Source organism: Penicillium longicatenatum (genome assembly GCF_028827895.1).
Source record: "Penicillium longicatenatum strain IBT 33135 chromosome Unknown contig_2_segment0_segment0, whole genome shotgun sequence".
In the NCBI taxonomy this organism is placed as follows: Eukaryota; Fungi; Ascomycota; class Eurotiomycetes; order Eurotiales; family Aspergillaceae; genus Penicillium; species Penicillium longicatenatum.
The window spans coordinates 4,164,260-4,182,285 of NW_026643120.1; the positions used below are offsets into that span (position 1 = coordinate 4,164,260).

The following is an 18,026-nucleotide window of genomic DNA, read 5'->3' on the forward strand; positions in this document are numbered from 1 at the left end:
TGAATACCCGTGTATTGCAGCTTATCTCAGGATATAATGTATTTTCAGATCGATCTCCATCTATAAAACCCCAGACTATCGATCGGACCCACTTGGATCCATGTCTTAGCAAACAAACTCTACCTGGGCCATCAGCCCTGTAATGATGCCCAATGGTAACATTGAAGTTCAAATGAGGATGGCATTGAAATTAAGAATATGGCTTACATCACTCATAAGTAGTCATAAAAACTCGTAGAAACGAACCATCCCTATGCCCAATGTTCAACCCAGGTCCATGAAGAGATGCCCGAACCATTTTGAACATCAAAAAAACTCACGACCGTTGATACCAAAATCCTCAACCCGGGTGTACCTCCCGACCCCCGATGAACAATTGGACACGGAATTAACCCTACTCAATACTCACTCCGATCCAACTTTAAGGGTACCCCCTCTCTTCTCCTTGACAAAATCCACAAACTCATCAATAAGGCCAGGCCACGCCGCATCGGCATCCCAGAAGTCAAGGTTCTCATCTTCAAGAGCTTTCCGCAAGAACACTTCAAGCTGCTCCCACAGATCTTTGCTGACGACTTTTGTGCCCCGTTTCTCCATGTACTCAAGCCACCAGTCCAGCCACGGTGAAGTCTCTGTGTTTCCCTTGATACCGCCGGATGCTTCGTCGAAGAAAAGGCGCCATTGCTCGGCGGCAATTTCGAATTGTACGCCGCGTTGGCCTTGTAGTCGGGAGAGGAGGAAGGAGTATCGGTAAACGCGGCGAAAGACAGTGGGATTTTCGGGGATTTCTTTGCGAAGGGTCTGGATGTGATTTCTCATTTGCGAAAGGGTGGAGCAGCTGAGACGTTGATTAGTATGATCCTGGCGTACATGGTATGGTGATTGGATGATTGAACGAATGCACTGGTTGGAGATTGTGGGAAAGACGGGACATACCTAACGAGTTTCCAGCCGTTCATGAATCCTTCCTTGGTGAACTCGCCCATGGCTGGGCACTGGCATAGCTCCGCGACACCGAGCACGACGATTTCGTCCAGTTGAACTTCAAGGTCGTGGAAGTATTTCATTGCGCCATCGATGCCGAATTGGTCCTCCTCGTCAGCGTCGGGGTCTAATGCGAGGTGAGTACTTGCTTTATTGGGCTCGATGCGGATATCAAGGTGGAATTACCTCGGTAGCTCTCGAAAATTTTGGTCAGTGGAGCTGTGAGGGCCTTGTTGCCCTTGTTCTCATCCATGTAGTACCTGAATAAGATAGAATAGTCAGCTTGATTGTGGCGCGCTGGATTTTGTTTAAGCTGTTCTCATGCGGGTAGCGTTGGCCGGCTGGTCTTGGAGCTATGCGCAATGCGACAATTGTAGTACCACGCCAAGACCTGTCAACATTGGAGAGCCTGGATAAAAACGGGATACACAAAGTAGGAATCGCTTTCCTAGCTTTGCGTTGGGAGCAAAAGCTTGTGTGTGTGGCCTGTCTTGCATGCTAAGACAGCCTGGACTTTAGACAAAAGCTAGAGACCAGCGCGCACATGATGGAAACCACATTGACAGGTTGAGTATAAATATTAAATAGAACTCACATGTTAATAGCTCGTCCTAAATCGAATTTGGTCTTTCTCAAATACTAAAGCTATACGTTAGTGGAGAGCTCATCAGGTCGCATTCGTGGCAGCGGGCCTGAATTGGATCCAACCACAGCAAACCTGGAGAGACATACCTCCACAGCAGTGCTTGTTCTCGTGGCAGCAATATCCAAGAACTGCTTCAAAGTTTCCCTCTGGCCCTCGGTCAAGGGCGGACCAGAAGGGGTGTTTATTCCGCGGTGCATTGTGATATTGAGGTTGCAAAACGAGATGGGCGGAGTCGGACGGGGTAGGAGGACCGGAAGAATTGGAGGTAATCGGAGATAAGAATTAGAAACCCAAGTCAGAGGGATATATCGTTGTCGCGTACTTGTCGTTTTTTTTTGGTCCAAGTCCCCGCGCTGCTCAAACAGCTTCTTGATGTCCCCGCGGCGGGGATTACTCAGCTGATACCTGAGGCAGCACTGCTTATCTTATCTAGAGATAAATGATCTTCGTTTATACATGAATATGAAAATTGTTTGCTTTTTGCATGCGACAATATCTACGATAATGCATATACTCCTGTCAAAATTAGTTCGCTACATCAGTGCAACATATCCAGAGCCCTCCATATCTTCTGAGGTGTTCTCTCCTTTACCCATTTCTATGGCCTATGGGTCATTCTCAGTCGCAAGATTGTTTCCTCTTGATCAGGTCAATTTAAACGAAGAGGAGCTCTAACTGCCATATGTTGTGTATCCAAGTATTTAGACCAAAGTAAGTCCTCAGAAAGCTTTTATAACGGACCCATGTCTGACCACCGTGCTATTTGATACAAAGGAAACCCACACCGAAGTGCAATAAGACTTTTGTATTGACATCTAATGACTCCATAAACTCCAGTTTCCAGTTTAAACGGTGCTCCTTTAGGTGGTGAAAAGGGTATCCTCCTGTTAAATGTTAGCCAAAATTCAGATAAAAGGTAGACCATCCTGTCTGCCGTGCAGGGGCCACATGCCTCTCTCAAATATTCTCCTGCAAAAAGAGATTAGCATATAACAAGATAAATTGCGACTGGATAATAAACTTACCGACGTCCGCTTGCCGGAAGAGAGCAATGGCAGTAGGATCGAGTTTGCGAATCTCAGCAGTGGATCGAGCAGTCACTGTTGTGATGATTAGCAGAGCATTAGATAAGACAGATAACAGTCAGACATACCTCCGAAGCCCTGTTTGCAGGAGGAAAGAGAATTGTTAGTCATGCATTTTGTTAGTAATTGTAGTTTCAACGTACCAGAGGAGTATCTATCGAAACGAAAAGTTAGCATGGTTCAGGAGCAAGCGAGAAGCTGTGTGACATACCGTCCATAGAATATACTATACAACCAGAATGCTCCGGTGCATCCTCGCTCCAGCGAGCAATGTGGGCGCGAACGACGTTGGAACCGTAAAGGAAGGGCACTGAGAAAACAAGCATAAGCACAAGCACCTCGACCATCAGTGGATTTGTATGACACGTACTCTCGCCGTTAGGCTTAATCCAAAGACGGTATCTGGCGTGGGGGGCGATGACATCGAGACTGGTCAGAGCAAGGCGGAACTTGCCAGTCTTGGTGACTAGAAGAATGAAGAAATCAGTTACGAAGGTTCGAGGCGCCGTATACGACATGGTGGAATGGAGGGTAAACATACATTTGCCAATCATTGTTCCAACACTCAACAAGCTAGCGCGAGGGATAGAGACAGCCAGATTGGCAAGTTTTAAAGGCATATAGAAGACTCGGTCTTTCTGTATGCGGAAGACCATACGCTCTCCCTCTCCATTGGGGCCATCTCCGGAAGTGGGAGCAACGAGCTGTGATAGAGAAGATCCAGTGTAATTGGCGATCTTGGTGAAAAGAGTTTTAGTTTCCTCCTCAGTAAGAGACCGCATGATGGGCGACGATGGTTGATGGAGATAAGTTTTGATAAAATCTCCCGGTGGAGAACTTGGAAAAAATGCGGCAGAAATTTTTAGTCCGCACCGCCTTCTCTTCGCCGCAAAGCTTTTGCGCTCTTCGATTCCCGCAAATTTACTACACCTCAAAATCACAAAATGGCACGCGGTCAATCGTCAAAAAGGCGGAGATTGAGTCCTCCTGCCGATGGAGGCGACTCTGAACTGTACACCAACGACGGCGAGTGGGATGTTGAGCAGGATTACGAGCGACGCCCGCGCAAAACGAACAAAAAAGACTCCGAGCGCACACGATTGCCCATCAAAACCTCCGAGGGATTCGTCCAGGCCAAAGATGACGTAGAAGAGCAAGTGGAAGACAGCGACAGCTTTTTGGGCACCGACGATGACGAGATGGAGGATGGATCCGGCGAGGAGGAGGAAGAGGAGGAGGAAGAGGAAAAACCCAAGATTCCCATAAAGGTGCAGATCATGCAAGCGAAGGAAGACCTTGCTCGGATGGCTTCCCAGATCAATGAGGACCCTGAAGAGAATATTGCTTTGTTCAAAACTATGGCTGAGATGGCAGACAATCCGGACTCCCCTCTCACGGTGAAGAAGCTGGCACTGGCGGCCCAGGCTGCGCTCTACAAAGACGTCATTCCTGGATACCGCATCCGTCCTCTTAGTGAAGAAGATAAGACTGCGAAGGTGTCGAAGGATGTACGCAAGCTCCGGGATTTCGAGCAGAGCCTTGTCTCTGGATACAAGAACTACGTCAACAAATTGGCTCAGCTGGCCAAGCCTGGTCGAGGCCACACCAGCGAGAAGGATGCCAGTCTGAAAACTATGGCCATCAATTGTGCTTGCAGTCTTCTCCAGGCTGTGCCCCATTTCAACTTCCGGACCGAATTGATCAAGATCATCATTAACCGACTCGCACGGAGACTGGTGGACCCGGATATGGCTAAATGCCGTGAAACCGTGGAGGATGTCTTTGCTAAAGATATCGACGGTATCGTTTCTCTTGAGACTGTCCGTTTACTCTCCAAGATGATGAAAGCTCGGGACTTCCGCATCCACGAAAGTGTTCTGGATACATTCCTCCACCTACGTCTACTGGGTGAGTTTACGTTCAAGGCATCAACAGAGCGTGTCGACCGCGAAGAACCAGAAGAACCAGTACGGGGCAAGAAGCAAAAGCAGAAGCGCGAATTCCGTACGAAGAAAGAACGCAAGGTCATGAAAGAGCGCAAGGTGGTTGAGAAGGACATGAAACAAGCAGATGCACTCGTCTCGCATGAAGAGCGGGACAAGAACCAAGCTGAGACTTTGAAGCTCGTGTTCGGTAACTACTTCCGCATTTTGAAGCAACGGATTCCCCACCTGATGGGTCCCGTCCTTGAGGGTCTGGCCAAGTACGCTCGCCTCATTAACCAGGATTTCTTCGGAGATCTGTTGGAGGCCCTGAAGGATCTTATCGGACACGCTGAACGTGAGGATCAAGGAGAGGACGAAGGGGAGGACGAAGAAGAGGATGGATCCAAAGAAGGTGCTATCTCTGAAGCCGCTAGCCGTGATTCCCGTCGCGAGACCCTTTTGTGCACAGTCACTGCCTTTGCCCTTCTTGATGGCCAGGATACTGCCAAGGCTGCAACAACTTTGCATCTGGACCTCAGCTACTTCATTAAGCACCTCTACCGCTCCCTTTACGCCCTATCTACCAACCCTGAAGTCGAATTCAACCCCAATACCTCCCTGCGTCTCCCAGACCCGAACTCCCCCGAAGAGTCCTCCAGAATCCGCTCGAAGAACAAGGTCAATTTCCAGACTCCAATGGTCTTGCTTCTTCGCTGCCTCCAGTCAATTCTTCTTTCCCGGGCACATGGCAACCCGCCACCAGTCCGACTTGCCAGCTTCTCTAAGCGTCTCATGACGTCCTCGCTTCAACTCCCTGAGAAGTCTGCTCTCGCCACACTCTCGCTTATGCAACAGGTCTCTAGACACCACGGGCGCCGCATCTCGCCCCTGTGGCACACTGATGAGCGCAAGGGTGATGGCGTGTTTAACGCATACTCCACTGATATTGAGGGTACGAATGTGTTTGCCGGATCAGTCTGGGAGGGCGAGTTGTTGCGTCAGCACTATTGTCCCCAGGTCCGCGATGCAGCCATTGATATTGAGAAGATGCTGCTCTCTAGCAAATAGACGGTCAACGGATTTACTTTGAATGTTTATATAGAGGGCCAGTTATGATGTTCTTATTTTGAGGATGTAAATTTTAAAAGCGATTCATATTTCTGTGGCTATCATTCCCTGGCTCGGTGTTTCACAATAAATAGTATCAATATTGAAAATCCGAACGCTTGATTGGACATCAACTGTGAATCCCTACATCTCGCTTGCTATCAATATCTCTCAACTTCCCTCGACTTGCACACATCCACGATAGCTTCATCCTGAAGATATTCTCAACAACCACAAACCTCCACAATTCTGTTTTCTTCCATCCGTCAACAACAGAATACGAGGTGACAAGCCGACCTCGTGGGGACTAGAACAAATTGGGTGTTCAAGCGCCATCAATTCAACTTGGTATCAATCACAGAGACTTGATCCCACTCCTGCAAGGTCTCATCAGTTGGCGAGATATCTTTCCGAGCATTCTCACTGCATCGACGAATAATGGTGGTCGGCGACGCATCCTCAATAACATTCTCACGCGCCTTCAATTTGGGAGTCAAAATCCTAAGCAGAGGAACCTTGTTGTTCTCATCATCAATTCCAAGACTAGCAGATTCAGCAAATGCAGAAACAGAGCCATCCAGAATCTTCTGTTCCGTAACATCCACATCCATAGTGCTAAAGGACTCCGGAGCAGTTTCATAAGAACTAGCCGATGCCCCATTGGGTCCATGATGCTCTCCTCGAAACGCAGGGTGGACGGAATAGAGAGGTTCTACCATGCTAGAAGGGAACGGAGTGGGAATGCGCTCGATGGACCGAGAATTTGCGCGGGTGCGGGGGTTGCGAGGAATAGGGGGAACGGGAGGAGTAGAAGAGCGCGAGCTGATTGTGGCCGCTTCATCAATGCTTGAAATATCCTTTGAACGGCGAGGGCGTGGAGACCAATAGAACTTATTGCTTCCGCTACTGGAGGTACTGTCCTCGCGACGGCGGGTGCGCATGCCAAACAAGTTCCATTTCTTCGACTCGTCGTGGCTCTTGGCTTTGTCTGGATGGGTCTTTTCTCTGTTTTCTTTTGTGTCGGGTGGCGTGCTGGAAGCAATGTCTTTGATTCCCTTGATGATACCCTTTCCGGTGAGAGACACGCTGCGGGGGAGCAGGCTACTGGTCTTGCTCTCGACCATTGAACCAACTCGAGGGCGGAGAGGGGTGATAGAAGCATCCTTGGGAGTGGATTGAACTTCTTCAGGGGCGGACTGGATGCGTTTGGGCGTGATCAGGATATGATCGGTGGTGATCAAAGCATGTCTGGGTGTAGAGCGGACTTCTTGGGGTGATGGTAGAGGCACAAGCATGGCTGGTTTGATCAAGGGCTCGCTACTATCGTTACTAGAAAAGCTTCGCTGGGGTGTCAACTTCGGGGGTTCAAAAGGAGCAATGTCTTGTGAGATTGAGGTATCCTGGTGAGACTTCAGGTATGCGATTTCTCTTTCGATCTCCAGGTTCTTCTGCACCTGTAGTTCGATAAAGCTTTTGTTATCACTGAATGAGTGCTTTTCGATCATCATTTCCGTCTTGTGATTTAGTTCCTGGTATGACCTGGCGAGAGATCGGACTTCGTTCTGCAGTTCGTCGACCACATTATTCTCGAATGTGCTTAACCGTCGCTCCATAGTACCAATCTCCAAACGCATATCGAGTTGGAACTTCATCATTTCCCGGGAGATCTGACATTGCTTCGAGAATAGATCGGAGTTTGCACGGCTCAAGTCCCCGTGGCTTGTAATTTGATTTTGGAGCTGATCGCCAATCCAGGCGCACAGCTCTTCGAGCTTCTTGTTCATATTGGCGATTCCACCATCTACTCTGCGCTGAATGGATTTTATCATGCCCAGAATGTCATCTATTTGATTGGCGGTACTGCGACTCTGGCCATGACCACAGGAAGTCTCCTGTGGAGAGAGATCCAACTTCTCTAATCGTTCCTTGAATGACGGAAGATAGTTGGAGAGAGAAGCAACAGATGTCTCCCCCTTGGCATAGGCGGTTGGTGAAAGCGTCTGATTTTTGCTGTCGGAGATTTGACGGTATGAGCCATCGACCCAGGTCTTTGGAAGATACTTCACATTGCCTTCTCCCTCGGTCAAGTCGCTGAGATTCGCTGCTGAGTCCTTCGTGACGGGACACTTCGGCATGGACAAAGTGATGGGCGACAAGGGCTTGCTGATTGGGGTGACACCAGCAGGTTGAGGGATGGTAATACTTGGCCGACGTCTTTCAGGGACCATCGGAGTCGGGGTGGAATTTACTGGGCTTGTTTCCTCTTTGATAGTAAACGAGCTCGTAGAAGATGGGACTTGAGCCCCCATCGCACTGCTTGCGGCACTGCTTCGGCAACTTCTCTCTCTGGTGATTGTAGGTGTAGACCCCGATAACTTGGAGAAGGATCCCGAGGAAGGAAGAGGAAGCTTTTTCGTGGAGTGATTCAAGGTTTTCGGTTTGGAAGGTTGTAAAATTGCAGGAAGGGGATCCTTCTTAACCGAATGTATCTTGGTCTTCTTGCTGGAGTCCTGGCTGCTCGATGTCAAGGTGGGAAGAGCACTATCAGCATCGGCACGATGAGGTGGTGTAACGAGACCAGCAACCATGTCATCCTTTACTAGTTCCTTTCGCAAGTCTTTGAAGCTCAACTTTGACTTGATCATCTGGAACCGTGACTGCTTCTTGCCCTCGCGATTATCCTGAAGACTGACAGGCTCAGGTATCGCATGCACCGGTGATCCTACTGGATCAGTGGCGAAACGTTTGTTCAATGTATTGAGCCTCTCACTATGATCTTGAAATGGATTTGAACTGTTGCCCGAATCTGTTTTGAGGTGGCGAGGCTTAGGCATTGGAAGTGCAAGGTTTTCATCATAGTCGAGGCTTGACATTTTGCGAAGCATTGGAGGACGGTTAACACCCCTGTCGAGGCTTGTGGCTTCTTGACCACCTGAGAATAACAAATTAGTCAGTCAATTTAATGGAATGAACCATGGCCTTGAGCTTTAGAATATGGGGAGGGGTGAAAAAAGTCAATAAGTGCGGATATATGGACTTACCACTGCTCCTCCGAGAGAGGTTGCTTCCATTGGCACCAATGGGTTTCATCAGAGCAAAGGCATTTCCAGGCTGGATGTGAGGCTTCATATCAAGACCCAATTCATTTAGACGAGCCAGTGTGGGACTCATCAGGTGTGTTTTCATCTCTTGATCACCATGGTGGTCAATATCTTGAAGCTTTTTCCGACAAATAGTCGTTTTTCCAGAGAGAGCTTGGTTCTCCTGCTGCATCTGGGCGGTGTTTAATACAAAGACAACAGGAATGTAGATTGTAGAGTTGGAGAGGAAAAAACTGAGTGGAAAGGTCAATGGGAGGGTTTGGAAGAAAGCGAGTGAGCGGGGGAAGAAGATGGAAGAGCGCAAAGAGAGTGAGAAGATCGCTGAACAGAAGATCCAAAGACTTGCATCGGAGGTTTCCATCCACAAACCTGTGGATCTGATCAAAACATCTGAATCCTCTTACCCTCATTCATTTTCATCGCAACGACTTGACGTCCTCGGCTTCAACTTCTCTTACTTGACCACCATTCTTTCCATTCATCTCTGACAAGAACTTCCTCTGCTGGATGGTATTCAAGCCTTCAAGATGCTTATCTCTTTGAGAGAAATACTTCCGGCAATGCCCCCTGATCAGTCAACCGTCCAGCCTTCTGGTCAGAGAATCATACCTAAGGCTACTCAACAACCCAAATACATGACGAAGGCCAAGCCCAAGGCGAATAATCGAGCCTCCTCAGAGCTGGAAAGCCCGAGCAGAGGCAAAAGCCCCCTCGATTCTTAAATCCACAGCAAAGCCCCGAGTCATTGTTTTTGGCTCTATTCTCGACAATCTTACAGCAATAAGCAAACGACTGGCAGTCAAGCAAGGGCCAATGGCCCCGAAGTCAATCATCAAGCGTGAAATATCCGATGCATGGAGCTTCTCCGTTTTTTTGACCCCCAAGAAGCGCATACTGACATTTGGACCTAACGAGGATATCTGTCTTCATCCAAATTTTTGGCTTACAGACGACCTGGATTATACCATGCGCTTTGTTCTAAAGCCCAAAGGAATAAATGAGGGACTTGACAAGCCAGAGGCCGCTACTGCAGAAGCTTGCTCTTCGAGATCAAAAACTGGTCAGGTTTAAGGTTCGGAAGGAGATCCTTTCCATACACTATCTGGAACCCGAAAATACTCATAGCGTGCTAATGCATGATTATTGTAAGAATGACTACATCAAGAGATTCGAGGAATGTTTTATGCCTGAGAACGTGCTTGCCATTTGAGTGTCGTGAGCTATCTGCGTAGAATACCCTTCCCTCGCGCCTTTGCTCCCCGCGGTATTGAAACTGACTTTGATACTATTTCGATATCCATAGGAATAATGACAAATCTAATGGATTCATTGCTTTCTAAAAATCTCTATATCTAACTTCCAAGCTTCCAGGCTCTATGTAAGCGCAGGAATGACAGGATAATATTTTCATCAAATCAAAGCCTCAAGGACCCGGGGACGTGAAATATAGTCATGGTCACATTGGGCACATTTGTTACGTTCTCCAACACGTTCAGTGTTTATCTAGGCAAGTAATTTAACACTTACCACCATCGATCTCGGTGTAGTCACCGCACTCAGTACCAGTGACATTGACACCACCAGTGGAAGTGAGAACATTGGTGTAGTAAGGGTAGTGGTGGGCGGAGGTATTAATGGCGACCTGGACCCAAGCAAAGATACCATCTTCAATCTTGTCACCGAGATAGGCGTAGTTCAGGACAGGGTCGGAGGTGGTGGATCCATCGGTCTCCTGCTGAAAGACACGATCGACATTGTTATGGGTCTGGGGAATCTTGTTGGTGTTGTAGGGGTAGGTAGACTCGACCTTCTCAATGAGGTCCTGGTCGTAGAAGAACTGTCCAATGTGGGGTGTGTAGCCCCCGGCAAGGGTGTTGTTGGGCAGCAAGGTGGTGTTGACGTGAGCGACGACGTGGTGGTGGCTGGTGCGGCCGTCGTAGTGACCAGGGAAGAGGGTCAGGAAGGTAACGACACCATCTTGGTCAGTGCGCTGAACTCCACGCAGGAAAGTGGTGTCGTGGTTGGAGAGGTCCGAAGGGTTGCCATTGCCTGAAGCGACAAGACCAGAGTAGACGCCGGTGGCATTGCAGCCCCAGATCTCGGCGAACATGTCGGTGATAGGCTCGCAGGTCTCAACATCGATATACTATTTCACGAAACGTCAATAAATAAAAACAACGAGGCTAGTGTTGAAGGGATTTCTCACCTGCTCCTCAAGGATTACGGGAATACCAGGTTGGCTCTCCAGGATGTTTGAGCGGAGACGCTCTCCAACTACCCAGTAAGGACCACTCTCACCTTCAGGGTTAAGCGGAATGCTGGTAGCGGACCACATGTCTTCGAAGGGAGAGTTGAGGTTAATCTTTTCCTCGTAGTGAGAAGTGTTGAGCACCTTGCTGGTATCCTTCTTACTCAAGCGGCGGCGGTGCAAGTCAAGGGTTGCCTGGCGGCGAGCAATGTTGCGCTGTTGAGCTCCAGTGTTCTCCCAGTGCAAAGCACAACCCTCCGCGGAGCGACGGACATTGGACTTGTATGCCTTCAGCTCAGGTGTGGCATCTTCCTCGTGGTGTCCTGGATGAGCAGAAACCATGAGAGGGCCGCTAATGGCAGCCAAGGTGAGGAGGCGAGTCAATTGCATTATGTTAAAACTTATCAAGAAGGAGGATTGTGAGATGCTCGAGTGCTGCTGAGCTCAATGGGTGTTGGGTTCACTGCCCTTTTATATCTCTCGACAATCTGGATTAGGTGAGATACATATCCCATCCTCCGATATGGTATAGGGAAAAGGAATAGCCGTCGGCGAAAATCGTTACCTATGATGTGCTGTGGCACTATGAAGGATGCCAAGACGAAGTCGCCATCGGAGAGTTACACTCGAGAATGAAGTTGGCAATCGGAGAAAAGCATTCCAATCATGGTTAGATTCGTGTATGTGATTGAGCTTTTCTGTACCAGCTTGCCAATCGCGATGATGCGATTGGACTTGACGGTGTGGCCCTGCTCCTCCATGGTCCTCATGTCTGGATTATGATGGTTCAGAGAAGGATTCAGGCTTCATGCGCCAAGACTTCATACAGACACTAACCATGTAGTGAGCACATATGTGACGCGGCCTAGCCATGGCGGTTGAGGACGGGTTTGTGGTACCGCAATAGCGAGTAAGCTGGTCCACCAACAGCGAAGATCAACGGGCTATGCAGACTGATCCGAATATCGGGTACCCGTCCACGGGTGCCTGTATTTGCGGCCCGGGCTTTTCGCTGCTGCCGAAAGCCTAATCGGCTATTTTTCCGGGTCTACATTAACGGATTGCTAGTTTCGGAATAGGCAAAGAAAAAGGAAACGGGAAGCAAAGTTGTATCCGAGGGGAAAAAAAGGAAAACCTCGATAATGCACAGTACAAATGATCAGGGATCTATTAGGGGGTCTTCTTGACCAAAAGATCAATGTGGACCCCAGTATCCATCAGCCCCATTTCGCCGACGTCGTATTTCATAAATATCTTCGGGGCTAGATATTTATCTCATCTCTTGGCTAGTACATTGGCTGGGTGGATCCGACATATACTATGCCTTTGGAGTTAAAGGTGGATTGTGATAGGGAGATCCTGTGGGTCATCCAAGCATTCCGGGTTAATCCTCTTCCTCTTCACCCCTAAAAGGGAAAGGATGAGGACAATCATTGAGAAATGCCCAGTCAAAGTTGAGATATTATGCATGTATATTATCCGGTACCTTGCGGATTCCGGATTGAGTTACTCTTGATGCACTGCAGAACCCACTTCCATCTCGCTTCATTGGAAGGATCTGCACACCAGCTCCGGCTACAATCTACTGCGGACCCTCACAGTCGGAGGGTTCCGTTTGAATGACTGTCTATCTTTATCTGAATATTGAGACAGCAGATCATCTACGAAGCCAAGAATCCACAATCGCTTTTCGCGATATCCGCATTTCCGAGACTAGAGCCCTTCAGTTTGTAGGCATACTTGGACCAACACACATTATCTTCGACGTTTGAATCAAAAAGAAAAACAAGACTCGTATATGAACAATATAGGCTATCTTCAAACATGCAGGGCAATCTATTTCAGTTTGCATCAATTTAACCTTGGTAAGCAATGATCTTGTTCGTCAGGAACTTTGGCCCCGAGGGTTGCTGCAGGATGGGTAAATTTAATACCGTGAGACAATGCCAAGTCCCGCTACTGTATATAAATCTACATCTTTAGGCTCGATATAGGACCAACAAGAAAGATAATATGGTTGCAATAATTTAGCTTGCGAGGTAGGTCATTGGACTTCCAAAAGATAGGCCCTATGCTATTTCATCTTCAATCCTGCCACAGTCTATTCGCCTCAATAGAACATGAGAGAAACACGACCATTCAATTCGGAAACACTAATCCAATATCTAGATAGGCTAAATTCACAGTGATAAGAAAAGGAAAGACTGGCCCAAATATATGCTACTTTGTCTAAGTACAACTCAGAGCGAACTCAGCAAGAAGAATCTTCGTCATGCCAGTGGCAAACGAAGACCCATACCGAAGCACCAAGACTGAATAGCACTAGTGTATGCACTTGTGGTGGGAGCGGAGCCACTGCGGTGGATATAATCATTACTTTCACTGGTTGCTGAAAGACCATTCAGATTACTTCAGGAAAGGATGTGGTTTATGACCAGTTTAAGAGATTATGGCGATTGGAGTCACGGTCCTGGTCTTGGCTAGATTGATTTGTCCGACGATGTACCCAAACGGTGTCAACCATCACTTTTACGGTAGTTGCATAAAAGATTCTCTAATTCACAACACCTCAAACTATGCCACTGTAAGCGTTTTGGTAGCTGTGATGAATATAACATTGATAACCGCCTAGTCAAATAGAATAGCACAATTCTGCTCGTAATTCCAAACTCTTGGTTGCATATATCCTCTATTAATTATCTTGGGACTCAAAAATACACGTTTGCAAAGTTGTTGATGCTCAGGTGGTATGTACCTCACTAAGACAAGTAAATGCCACCTAATTGGCGCCTATCCAGGGAGGTCGCTGGTAACATCAGGCATCAAGGCATTGAGCTAAGTGGCGTCATTCATTGCCTTCCAAAGACGTTTCTGCCTGGAATTTCAGGCCTTTAGTCCGAGTATGCTCTGGCCTGACTGTCCTTGATGTTTTATCGAACTTTTCGTGCTTCTGTCGTATCCTCCGATATTACGTTTGCTTTTGTCCCGATTATTAGTAAGTCTAAGTTGACTAGTTTGCTAGCTAGATGGCCTCAATTAATTCATTATTTTTTGTTCTGCTGTAATTATTGTAAATATCGTAAATATCCACGTCCAGATGATGCTAGATGGATATATCTTGACGATACGATAGTCTTTGGAAATCCACGCCTCGAGAAAGTTCCAGCCTATACACATTCAGATGTGTATATTTACGCACAGTAGAGCCGCCTGGGCAGAGTCTCTCAACGCATTAGATAGATGGGGTTTCTCCGTTATTGTTTTTCTTGCTCTCATATGCCATAAGATTGTATTAAAGGTTCCCACTCGCTTCACCTCGTACATTGCTACCAACCTGCTATGTCGCCTTCTCTGTGTCTTGCTTTCGATACGTGAACTTTGACAGACGCATTAGACTTGAATGGAATTTAAATCAAATTCAGGATAAGTACTGTGACAAATTATGGGTTTTGACTTGAGTGTCTGATACATCGAAGGAAGGAATAACATTCACTCGGGCGCCAGTCTGGTTCGTGGAGTAAAATTCAATACCTAATTATTACTATCATACCTATTAGTGACCACCAAAGCGGTCTTCCATACCACCTGAGATTCATAACTTTTGCTCTGCTCCAATGCTACCCAATGCTTGGGCAACAAACCATCATCTACTATCCATGAATGTCATCAGATAATTTGCTAAGCTGGAGCCACGGCAAGCTCACGCAAAAGTTTCAGAGATGGGGTAAAGAAATAGTCACCGCCATTGGACTCAATGAACGGCGTGAAGCTGATCTGTTTGTGCTGTTCGTGACCATCGACGAGGGCCATCTGCAGGACTTTGTCATCGTCTTCGATGGGATGCTTGACCAATTGGCCAACAACGGGATCCTGGCCCGGATTTTTACCGCCAGTAAATTTCCTCTTGTTGAGCGGGAAATTATCGGCATTGATCCAGCCTGAGACATTTAGGGTCAGTAGGTAGTTTAGTTCATCGTCTGGACGTGAGGGGTGGCTTACGGTTTCTGATGAACTGGAAGCCATTCTGAAGGCTGGTTTGATAGCACAGAAACATGAGACCACGGTCCAATTTGGTCTTCCCTTCATCTCTCTCGTCATCACGAAGCTCTGGTCCATAAGGAATACTACGGCGCATGATATCGTTGTTATCCCGGTTGTCATTATCAATTCGGGGTTTGGCCTTGCGCATATGAGATGCAAACGGGCAGTTGGTATGATCATTCCGAAGATAGTCAAATTCGTTCCATGTCGCCTCCTCCGGCTTGTCATGAATAGGATTCCTCTGAACGGGTGCTCCTATAATTCTTTAGTACTTTTTATGTGCAGGAGCATTGCTTCAGCTTGCAGCTTACCGCTCTGCCAGCGTCCCACAAGTCGAGCCCCGAATTGGCCTGGGGTAAAGCCCAGTTCTTCAGCCTTCTTTACCACGAAACTAAAGCAATATAGATTAGATGATTGAATTGAATGAAAGGCAAAAGCGATAGTATACCTGTCCCACTCCGGCACGAACTGTTTGATCTTGCGAACCACCAGAAGACTGCCATCCTTGGCCCAAGCCGGATGCCTCGACTTTTCCTCGTCCCCCATCTCACCATCGTGTCCGAATAGAATGATTCTGGGATATGTCAGCAATTTGGTTCATAACGAGCAGTCCCTTGTTTCAATTTACCCCGGACGAGTGAGTTGCTTGATAGCTCCAGGTTTCTTCGCAGTTTCATCGTCAAGGCCAATGATGAGTGGCTGGGAAACGCCATCCAAAAACCCGAAGCTGAAATATGTTAGCCAAGATCACCCCAGCTCCAGCCTTTGCAGACTTACTGCTCGTGTCCCCTTTGCTTCCCGGGTCTTTCGTTGCCATTCAATGTCAAGAGATGACGAACACCGTGGCTCGGGCAGAAATACTTTTCGGCTAGCTCTTTTGTTTTGGCCTGCACCTCACACTTGGTACCACAAACCAGCACTACTCCATCAACGGAGCCATCTTGGAACTCGGGATTCCAGTCATTGGCTTCATCACGACCTTCGCCCACCATGTCCGCGAACATACCCTTGAGAAATGGGTCATCGTACCTCTCATCGTTCGACGGGTCTTTGCTGAACTTTCTTTTGTCCAACTAAGGAGATTGAAGTGATTAGAATGAATATGCAAGCTACAGGGGCAAATATTTCAAATCACCTTTTGCATGCCCCTGACGGTGAAAGACATGTTAACACCGACTATGCTGGCATCGTTCGATCCTTTAGCCCTCGGGATATCATGGCCATGTTCCGGAAGGAGATCGTGTATGTCTTTAAGAATATCACCCGCCAGGTTTACCAAGCCGGCTATGTCCAGCCCACTAGATTTCGGTGCTTTAACCTTGTAGATAGCAGCACGATTTTTCAACGCTCCCTTGGAAGAAGTGATAACTTCATTTGCCAAGGTCTTCAGCACAGGCTTGAAAGCGGTAGGATTATCGATGCTGAAGAAGAAGAATTCCTGATATCTTTTCGATAAGCCAGGCCTAACTTAAAGTCAGTACGGTTTTTTTTTTTTGGCAGTCTCCGTGAAGAACTGACCAGATATCTCCCTGGATATTGTCGAGATCGAATTTGCACGAATCCATTTTGTTCTCTCGTGATGATTTCCTGATAAGTTATGGTCTCTGTAGCAAGTACGATGAGATACTTGAAAAGAAAAGTCCATTGACATCGCCTTCATGTGCCCTTTTATAGCTGACTGCTCTGTGGAGTAATCTCTGCAACCAGCATTAACTCTACCTTTGTATAGCGTAATAAGACAAGTAACGTAAGATTATTGTATATCGTTACGTTGGTTGGAAAAATGCAACAGTGGGGCACATCTCTTACACCTTCAGCTGTTTCTTTACATTAGTTCTGCTTGCGGAATAGATTGATCCCCTGTCGACATACAATACTATCGCTGCGCGGCTCCAAAACTGTGTCGCATCCGACCGACGACCAATTATGAACAAAGAATTGAGCAATAAACCTGCACTATTGTGACACTGGCATTGGTCAAGCGGTGTCATTACGGCTTAGCTTCTATGCAATGGTCTTTAGGGTGAATGCGGAGTCTAGAGGCTTTCTGACCTCGAGAGTGCGCAAGTTTAATGCTACGCCATGGAATCATTGCATCATTGAGACTTTCATGCTCTGGCAAAGACTTGGGGCTACAATGGCTAAAGTATGTCGTTACTTTATTTTAGGGCTTGAACCTGGTCTATCTGGAGCTATCATGACGAATTCACTACTAGAAGACTTTGGTGGCTTCATGACTAACGCCGAGCTTGGAAAATACTAAAGCGATTGATTGCATGTGCGATTTGGCCTACGGATGCGGACATTCGGCCGAAACGGAGCCACAATTCACTTGCAAGTGCATTTATTTTGGGAAGGATAAGCAGAGGCTAATAAATGGAAAGACAATCGAATGCTCCCATGGCTAGGTAGCCTTCCTCGGCGACGTAGCATTCTTCAGCACCTATCTTCACGAAAACAAAGCATCCGCATGTCTTTGACAGACGCTTTGGCCATATGGAAAGTAAATAGACAGTCCAACGCCTCAGGGGACGAACGGAAAGTGTGATGGGGAGAATGTGTGTCGGGAAAGTCAATCTCCGAAGCGAGAGCAATGTCTAACAGTCCCGGCAGCCACTGCGATCAAACAATATCTTGGAAGACCGATCTAATCTAGTAGGTATGCTAAACTAGGACGTGCGTTTGCAAAGTATGCCCGGGGACTATTTCCAAAAGCTTGGCCTATAATGTAGTATTTCAGGTGTGCATGGAATCGAACTTCGGGCCCGGCAAGGTTAACCTTGAATTCTGTTGACCCACTGCATTCCTCCACTTCCGGATTGATGTTGCACCGGAATTCGCTTCGGGCCGCACACCTTAAACTAATTGTGGTGGAGCACATTCCTCGTC

At 47.5% G+C, this 18,026-nt stretch overlaps 6 protein-coding genes across 6 annotated transcripts; 1 reads left to right on the top strand and 5 right to left on the bottom strand.

The window, feature by feature from the left end:
• Positions 1-411: 411 nt before the first annotated feature.
• Positions 412-1,827, bottom strand: N7484_004073 (DCN1 family protein; the record flags this gene model as incomplete). Its single annotated transcript, XM_057114493.1, has 5 exons — positions 412-838; positions 937-1,111; positions 1,171-1,244; positions 1,580-1,623; positions 1,717-1,827. Coding segments are annotated over 5 exons (831 nt in total), but the record flags the coding sequence as incomplete, so codon positions are not given.
• Positions 1,828-2,490: 663 nt separating this feature from the next.
• On the bottom strand, positions 2,491-3,497 carry N7484_004074 (ribosome biosynthesis protein NIP7; the record flags this gene model as incomplete). The annotated part of the gene is made up of 8 exons (XM_057114494.1): positions 2,491-2,514; positions 2,583-2,599; positions 2,656-2,730; positions 2,784-2,793; positions 2,859-2,869; positions 2,927-3,025; positions 3,086-3,181; positions 3,257-3,497. 8 exons carry the CDS (start codon positions 3,495-3,497, stop codon positions 2,491-2,493), a joined length of 573 nt encoding a protein of 190 aa, XP_056974634.1.
• A 162-nt stretch (positions 3,498-3,659) lies between these two features.
• On the top strand, positions 3,660-5,708 carry N7484_004075 (nuclear export protein Noc3; the record flags this gene model as incomplete). The annotated part of the gene is made up of 1 exon (XM_057114495.1): positions 3,660-5,708. The coding sequence occupies one exon, from the start codon at positions 3,660-3,662 to the stop codon at positions 5,706-5,708; it is 2,049 nt and encodes a 682-aa protein (XP_056974635.1).
• Positions 5,709-6,082: 374 nt separating this feature from the next.
• Positions 6,083-9,020, bottom strand: N7484_004076 (uncharacterized protein; the record flags this gene model as incomplete). Its single annotated transcript, XM_057114496.1, has 2 exons — positions 6,083-8,679; positions 8,789-9,020. 2 exons carry the CDS (start codon positions 9,018-9,020, stop codon positions 6,083-6,085), a joined length of 2,829 nt encoding a protein of 942 aa, XP_056974636.1.
• Positions 9,021-10,364: 1,344 nt separating this feature from the next.
• N7484_004077 (intradiol ring-cleavage dioxygenase) lies at positions 10,365-11,486 on the bottom strand (the record flags this gene model as incomplete). The annotated part of the gene is made up of 2 exons (XM_057114497.1): positions 10,365-10,994; positions 11,055-11,486. 2 exons carry the CDS (start codon positions 11,484-11,486, stop codon positions 10,365-10,367), a joined length of 1,062 nt encoding a protein of 353 aa, XP_056974637.1.
• A 3,288-nt stretch (positions 11,487-14,774) lies between these two features.
• On the bottom strand, positions 14,775-16,702 carry N7484_004078 (Dyp-type peroxidase; the record flags this gene model as incomplete). Its single annotated transcript, XM_057114498.1, has 8 exons — positions 14,775-15,034; positions 15,096-15,392; positions 15,449-15,528; positions 15,586-15,711; positions 15,766-15,864; positions 15,915-16,210; positions 16,273-16,600; positions 16,656-16,702. 8 exons carry the CDS (start codon positions 16,700-16,702, stop codon positions 14,775-14,777), a joined length of 1,533 nt encoding a protein of 510 aa, XP_056974638.1.
• Positions 16,703-18,026: the final 1,324 nt, after the last annotated feature.